This window comes from Fulmarus glacialis, unplaced genomic scaffold (genome assembly GCF_000690835.1).
Source record: "Fulmarus glacialis isolate BGI_N327 unplaced genomic scaffold, ASM69083v1 scaffold42721, whole genome shotgun sequence".
Lineage (NCBI taxonomy): Eukaryota > Metazoa > Chordata > Aves > Procellariiformes > Procellariidae > Fulmarus > Fulmarus glacialis.
In genome coordinates this window covers 1-8,492 of record NW_009192959.1, presented here as the reverse complement: position 1 = coordinate 8,492, position 8,492 = coordinate 1, and the positions used below count along the sequence as shown (strand labels likewise).

General features: G+C 41.8%; 1 protein-coding gene across 1 annotated transcript; it reads right to left on the bottom strand.

The window, feature by feature from the left end:
• Window positions 1-718: 718 nt before the first annotated feature.
• On the bottom strand, window positions 719-8,444 carry CAV2 (caveolin 2; the record flags this gene model as incomplete). Its single annotated transcript, XM_009587274.1, has 2 exons — window positions 719-869; window positions 8,257-8,444. Coding segments are annotated over 2 exons (339 nt in total), but the record flags the coding sequence as incomplete, so codon positions are not given.
• Window positions 8,445-8,492: the final 48 nt, after the last annotated feature.

Genomic DNA, 8,492 nt, shown 5'->3' with positions numbered 1-8,492 from the left:
AATTCAAATACTATAGAAATAATGCTTCAAAGAAAACCGATCAAGTGCCATTTACAAAGGTACAAAATATACAGCAAAGTTAACCTCTCATTAAATAAAATATACAGATTAGTTGATGTTCCAAATCATTAGCTAACACCTTATTTTAAGGGATAAACTTCCAGGGAGCTTTTCCTCCCCAATATAGGAGAATTACACAACAGTTCCTTTCCCTGTATGCTTGTGCAATGAGTCACGTTCATTTTAATTGCTGGTAATAAAGGACTGAGTTGGTCATTCTGCATAGTGAGGGCCAAAACCGATCCCTGGTGGAACCGCAGTAAAGTCAATGGGAAACCCTAGAGATCTGTTGCACCTAAGGTATCACAGCTTATTTAAATATTTATAGCAATAATGCCAATTATTATCACTGTGGTGGCTGTTAAATCTCCACGAGAATTCTCCTGTAATCTAGCAATCGACGTACCATTAAAATAAAGTGTTGCCAACATACTCCGCGTTCGCTCTTGTTGTTAAAATAGCGAGCTATGAAAACTGCCTACTTATTCTTAAACTGATCTCCCTGAAAATAAATGAGTTTTAGAAAAAATAACATGTTCCCACTTAAACCAGCCATTTGTAATTTAACAGTTTGGAATGAATGGTAAGTGCTTGTATGTTAGGTTAGCAAAGAGGTATAACACCAGCTACAATTACAGCAGTGTCGCATCCCTGATGTTTACTCTTGGTCCAGCCGTATATTAACCATGGCAAAGCATCGGCCTATGCTCTGAAAGAACGGTACGACGAAAACATCTGTCAGGCTCTTCCATATAGTTTGCACTGAAGGCAAGACCATGAGACAGGTTTTCACGAAAGGCACCACAATCCTGTAAAAGAGAAAATGGAAGATTTGAAGATAGCTGCTGCTATAGCACGGGGAAGTCAGGATAACCAAACACAAGTGTGAGATCTTACGGAAGAAGAAGTGATTTTATTACTCTAAATCTCTAAGCAAGTTGATTTTACACTCTCGCACTCATTCTCCATCAATTTTGTTTGCTCACAGCCTCACACCTGCAGACGCAGAAGCACTGTGATGCACGCGGTCCTTGGCCAGCATCACTTGTGTGCAACACAGGGGACAGGGGATGCTGGTTTTCTTTTCATCATCTCTCTGCCTCTTAACTGGCAATGCTGAGCTAATTTTTGGACATGCCTTTTACAGGGGCGAACTGTTGCTGTTCTCTCCCTGCTGCTGGAAGGGCTGGTGTACGTGATACCTTGCTGCCACCCCGCTGTGGCTGGAGAGCAACGCTGTTCCCTAAGGACTCATCTGCACTGTGGGCATATCCGAATGCGGGTCTTTGGGGCTTGACAGAAACAACACGTTCCCCAGTTGGATCGACTGGGAACAGCGCTCTTTACGATCTGTTCTGGCTTTGCTGTCTCTTTGGGTGTTTCTTTTATCCCCCCCTCTCTCTCACACACAAATGCATGGCCACACATGCACATCGCCATTCCTGTCTCCTTCCTACCGATCCCACATCGCTGCTACAAGTTGCTACAATAAAACAGAAACAGTAAAGCAATATTCGGGCACATTGGATTACTATAGTACCGAGACATGCCGAACCTCAGAAAAATGGGATCTCGCTGATACTGTAAAGTTTTTCATTTGTGGGTGAGAAACTAAGGTGGAATGAGGTCAAAAGTCCTGGTCAGGGGAAAGATCTTTTTATTCACTCAGGGTGCACACTACTCCAAAGCAAAGTCATTAGCGGTGGCTTACGCCAAGCATACAGGCAACGGAGCCAGAAGTGCACGTATGGGCGGCTCGCGAGAGCCTGCGGATACATGATAACTGACCAACTATTTTAAGTTATTCTCCTGTTTTAATAATTTACTGACCAAAACCCCTGGTCATTTCACTAAGCTGGATGTTTTTATTTGGGTGCAGACAAATTAAATGTATAAATATTTTAAGTAATACTGAAGTTGTACTAGAGCAAGGTTCTAAAAAATCTCTGTGCCATATATAACACATTTGTTTCCTAAATTAGGTAGAAGAAGCTATAGATTCTCTTGATAAAGATAATAAACTCTGTTCTAGTTTGCTGCTGCATGCAGAACTCTTATTGACTGTGGTTGGAATGACAGAAAGTATTTAATTTACTATTTCATCACAGGTCTGAAAAACATGTAAGTATAGTGTATTTCCAATGAGTACTGCTCAGAATAACAAAGCAGAAAAAAACATTATACATTTAAAAAAAGTTGAAGCTTAGAAATATAAAGAGTCAAAATGAATTATTTTCAGTGTTTGTCTGGCTTTTATCAAACAATGCAAGCCACATACTACTATGTCTATGCTGCACTCTAAGCTAACCCAGATGGATTTAAACAAGAATAGTTTTTCTAAAACCTTCTCTTCTTTTGTCTCTGCTGAAACCACTAGTAATATACACACCATATAGAACTGTGAGCGTTACTGGAATAATGCGTCTCTAGTTTTAAACTGAACTCGGTAAACTATGTGTTTTAACCACCTATAGTATCACTGCATATAGAATAGATAATTTCTAGAGAATAAAATCAGGGCTTCACATGTTAGAATACAGCTGATAAACATCAGTAATGCAAAGAGAAAAAAATTTCTCCAAGCAACACAGGGAAAACACCAGAAATGGCTACTCAGCTTGTGTTGACTTCACCTCTTTTCCATTTCAGTTAGTTTATAAAGGCTATGTCACTGCTCCTTTGCTGCCATCTAAAATTAATTTGGCCTGCATTTTTTTTTAAAATCTAAGTGAATTGCAGAGAAGCAGAAAAGCCTACATTTCTATTGGACCCTCTGTCAATAGGATCACACAACATACAAACTAACCAAATATCACACTGTGCAAAAGTTTCACGGAAAGATGTAGTGAATCACCAGGATGTCATTAGGGAAGGCTGGAAAAGCAGTGATCATACTACTTGCAACTGCTGTAGAGGTCATTCACATAGAACTCAACCTCTCTTGATAATGTTAAACACAATAAACAAAAAAATGTTTTGGCAATGTTTTATAATCTTTTAACATTTGCTATCCAATTTTATGGTAAACACATGTGAAAAACAACGTAAGGTATCTCCATAGGAGGGTATGTGAAACATGCTGGCAACCAAAGCTAATTAATGTAAGTAACTTTCAATTTTAAAATAAAAGTCAGTCTACTTAGACAACAATTACTCAAACACCTCAGAGAAGAAAATCCGTTACACCCAAGAGAGCACTAAAAAGTATTTTCTAACTTTTAAAATATGTGTGTCTATATATGTATCTACATGTGTATAAGTACACATCCTGTTCTGTATAGGATATGTTATCCTACTGTGTGGCATTTCCAAATATTAGAGGGTGTGATGTGCCTTCCGTAGAGTGACCAGGCACACTTAAAAAATAAATAACCAAGCGCCATTAGAAGCTATGTATTTGTTTTTGTGACCTGTCAACTAAACATTAACATATACATCCTTTACTCACAACGCTGTGGGTTTACCCCCGTCTGCACTTCTATTCACTTCTATTCGACGGTAACTGCTCACTTGAGTAATGTCTAACAGTGGAAGTCGAGTCGGCGTATCAACATTTACTGCAATATTGGTACTACTTGTGTTACCACTTGGTACAGCACCAGGAAGAAAACCAAAGCGATGCTGAATTTGGTACCCAAGCTGAAGCATAGCCAAGGTATTTCAGCTACCTATATGACCTCTCATTGAATCTTGCTATGCATATATATCATAAAATACCCATCCGTTCCCTAATTATTAGAAATCACCTCATTTGGGAAGTGTTGAAATGAAAAGAGCAAATTACCCTGTTTGTTCCATCCTATCCTGTATTCTCTTCCGTCTGTTCAAGGCATGACATCCAAAAAGTTACACCCATCAACCTTTCTCACTTTTGCTCGCATTAGTTTTTTTCTGCTAATCCACGAGGGAACACTGTCAAGAACCAAATGCCTCTTGGAAATGGCAGAGCACAATTTAATTCTCACTCACAAGGGCATTTTCAGTTTCTCAGGAAGCAGCTCAACTTTTCACAGACTTGCGCAATGCGTTTGGAGGAATGATTCACTATTAATTCAGATCCCTGCTTCAAAGTGAAGAATCACATCTTCTCCTGTGAAGTTATTCAAAATGGATCTTCAGACATGTCTTAATGCTATTTTTCAAATACTATACCACTCAGTGGTTAAATTACCTAATTCCAAGTTCGCACATGCACTACATCATGACTTTGAATTAGAAGTCTTGTGTGGCTCTACAATACAAGCAAGCACTGTGAATGGATGGCTAAATATTAGCTAGCAGTTGCAGAGCTTCATGTAGAGTCCCATTAACCCTTGGGGTATTTATGAGTGAGCCAAGAGATAACTGCCCAAGTCTTCCAGGATCCATACATAGTATATGAAGTACATTAACACCAAACATTATATATCCCAGCACCTGGATAGACTGGAAAAGATAAAACCAAAAAGGAAGCAAGACAACATCCACCTACTTCCTCTTCAGAAGCCAAGGGATATATACTGGACATGAATGAACAGGCATCAAAGCAACACCAGATCATCGTGCTCTACAACTACCTGAAAGGAGGTTGTAGCGAGGTGGGGGTTGGTCTCTTCTCCCAAGTAACAAGCGATAGGACGAGAGGAAATGGCCTCAAGTTGCGCCAAGGGAGGTTTAGACTGGACATGAGGAAAAACTTCTTTACTGAAAGAGTGGTCAGGCCTTGGAACATGCTGCCCAGGGAAGTGGTGGAGTCACCATCCCTGGAAGTATTTAAAAGACGTGTAGATGAGGCGCTTAGGACATGGTTTAGTGGGCATGGTGGTGTTGGGTTGACGGTTGGACTTGATGATCTTAGAGGTCTTTTCCAACCTTAATGATTCTATGATTCTATGATTCTGTGATTCTATTAGGTGGGTCTTCATGGCAGAGCTGTACTGTAATTTCTTTTCATTTCAGACAGCCAGTTGGGAGATGGTTTGGGGGTTGAGTATGATAGCAATAAGTTGTGTAAATGGAGTTGTGGAGAAAGAGGCAAGAGATGATGCATGTCCAAACCTACTTCTCTGTGTATAAGTCCCTGGTTACATCTCAGCGTTGTGAATGGCAGTTCAAGCCAAGAGGAGCTCTGAGTACCTGATGCTCTGGCTGATGACAAGAACATAAAGCTGGCTGAATCCTTGTGCTTTAGAGCCCATCTCAGACCCAAGACCCAAGCTATGGATCCTCAAACGAAGCACTGATTCTCAGCATAAATATACAACATACCAGAGTACTATTCAGACAAGACTACAACAAAGCATATATGAGATTCAAGTGTTAATTTTCAAGAGGTGGCATACCTGTGGCTTGGAACAAGAACCAGTCCCTGGGCTATAATAAAGATCATGATTTTGCATGTGCTGCCTGCAAAACCAGCAATGTTCTGCTCATGTTCAAAAATCAATAACCTTAATAGCCTCAATCTAAGGACATGTTTAAAAGCTTGCTCAGATATTCAGAGAAAGACGTTAAAACTCAGTTTTGACAGCTTCCACAAGCTGTTGTGAAAATGACAGCCATCGGTAAAGGAGAAGAAATGTGAAGAAGTAGCCTTCCTTGAACCAGCTTGTACGTAGGTCACCAACCTGCTAGCTGGCCCAGTTTCAGCCCATCAGTATCTTTTACCAGGTAGTGTAAAACTGGACTCTAGCTCAAGCAGCTAGTTTGAGAACAGAACCAGAATACATTCCTTCTTTATAGGCAAAAATGAAAATTAAAGTGTACTATTACATACTTCTTACTCAGCTTTCTTTCTGCTTTCCATGAAGTCTCACATCTTTGCTTCCTCCTTTAGCAATCTTTGTGCTGGTGAAAGACAACACCTACTATCAGGTATGAGGGGAGCAATTCATGAGGTGCCCTTGATGCGTGAGGAATGCTGAGTCAGACTTTTGCGGATTATTAGCATGCTGACAAAGCTGCAACAACATGTGTGACAATCAACAGAGCTTTGTGCCTGAGCACTTCCAAAAGTTGTTGAAACAACTTCAAATTTAGCCTCAGGAAAGGCTCCCCTGTGACAGATCAACATCATCATCTCACTGGTTTGGATGACGAAAGTGATAAGGCTCTGATAAGCCCTCCTGCAGGCAGCCATGTGGGAGGGCGTGCCCAGGGTTTTCCCATGACGTTTCAACAGCTGAACACAGAGTTATAATGGAATTCCCCTCCTCTCACCCACAAAACAAGGAGTTACTATTTTTTTCAGACCCAATGGGGCTACATGGGAGCCAGTACCATGTGTTTAGGGTCCCTATGCCTCCACTGACCAATGACTCTGATACCTGTTGCTCCCACGCTACTCTCTCAAATGCAGAAACATTGAACTCCTTACTCCCAAGAAATCTGGAACATGGAGAGCTGCAGAGAAGTTAACTTTGTCTCAGTGTGTTCCACCTTTGTGTTGGAATAAATCCAGCTTGTGGCTGTGGGAAGATGAGAAGTGCTGGCTTTGGACTGTAGCACTGGATGGAGTCCAAGGGGGATAGCAGATAGTGCTACCAAGTTATGTGATTCTTTCGCACCCATCCCAGGTGCAAGGAAGATCAAAATGAATGATCACTTCTGTATTGACAATGAACGCAGGGAAGGAAAATTAGTTGTTGGGGAAGCACTTGTGTTCACAGAAAGTCAAGGGAAACTTTTCAAAATTAAGTGCCACATGCAGACAGTCCTATTTCAGATGTACTAAGAGAACCCTAAGTTCCTGAGAGAGTCACTAGGGACTACTTCGATAAATAGAAACTGACCTCTGAGTCCTGGTTCAGTGAAACTCATGCCTACATATCCAGGCTGTGAAATCCAGATACAAGATCATTCTGAAGCACAAAAACTTCTTAGAGTCTTAATAAACTGGGCATCAGTGAATTCTTCCATAGATATTCCACTGCTGGAAATCTACATGCCCACCAAACCCTTTTGCAGTAACATGGTACAGTACAGCACAGTGACAGCTGACAGACCTGGAAGTCTGGGCACTATACAATGTTCATCAAAATTTGGGGAGTAGCAAGGGGGCAGCTCTAAATTACTTTGCAACTCCTTTAGATATTATGCAAACTTTATGCTCCAAAATTCAAGTTAATCAGTTTTTGAAGTGTCTCATGACAATGTCGTCAACCCAAACTTCCATTCCACTTTTGAAAACTGAAATCTGTGCCCAAAACATTGCAATCACAGGTTCAGACACCCAATGTATTCCTATTGCTTTGAGTTTGTTTCCCAGTTTCCGGATTATATTTTTTCCTTAACAACTTCTTCATGATTCCAGTGTTACCCAAGCCAAATGGACTGCCCAAAACCCACGTATACAGAAAATCCTGGTTTGCAGGAATGACGTTGATAATCTGCTTTCATCCCTTCCTCTGCAGCCTGCTGGATTCTTAGTTCTTTCCTCAGCCTCATTCTTTTCCCTGCCTGTCTTCCTTCTCCACAATCATCTGCCTTTCTGGTTTCAAGGTACTCCTCCCTGATATTTTGCCAGTATATTCTGTTTCAAGCACACCAGGTTTGCTGTGACTTCGTGGGCTACTGTATTTGCCTGTGAACCTGGGCCATAGCCAGAAGGAGCTTTCCTGAGCTCAGCAGGGGTTCTTTGCTTAGGTGGAAGTGCCCTGGGGCACTGCACCTAGAGATGACCATGTACCAGACGCAAGGCAGTCACAGTAGATTTTGTGGCAAGTAGCAAAGAAAGAGCGAGCTGGGCCCTCAAAAGCTTTCTTCAGTCTGTGAGGAAAAAAATGAAAAAGGTAACGATACTGAGAAGGTGTCAGGTGTAAGTGATACCTCTGTCCAGGTCTTTCATTTCAAATACACGTTTTAACAACTTAACAACCAGTTTAAAAAAACCCAAGCAATCACTATTATTACTCCAGAAGCCAGCTGAGGCTGGAATGCATTGCAGTAGGTGCCATGCAAATGGTAAACCAGACTTTCTGCCCCAAGGAGCTTACACAGACATGACAGACCGCTGGTAAAAGCAAGGCAGGGAACTGAGTCACAGAGAAAACATTGTTTTCACTTCTCTCCCTTTAAAAATAAAGCAGATAATGTAAGTTGATCTGACTACCGGTTGTAAAGACAGTGACCAAGAGTTAGGCACTAACGCTACAAGAGGAGAGTTCTGCTGAGCTGTCTGCAGAGCCCACGCACCGACGAGCAACAACACGCGCTTACCAGATGTGCAGACAGCTAAGCACCGCGAAGACGATCCCCAGAACCAGGGCCAGCGGTATGGCAAGGACCAGAGTCAGGAGCTTGTAGATCAGGTACTTGCTGAGCTCAAAGAGAGCGTGGCTGCAGATCCAGACTTTGTCGAAGGAGTGGGTTAGCTCGGGCTCCGCGATCACATCCTCGAACCCCAGCTGCAAGAAGGAGCGGCTCTGCCGAGCTGGGCGGAGAGGAGACCGCCG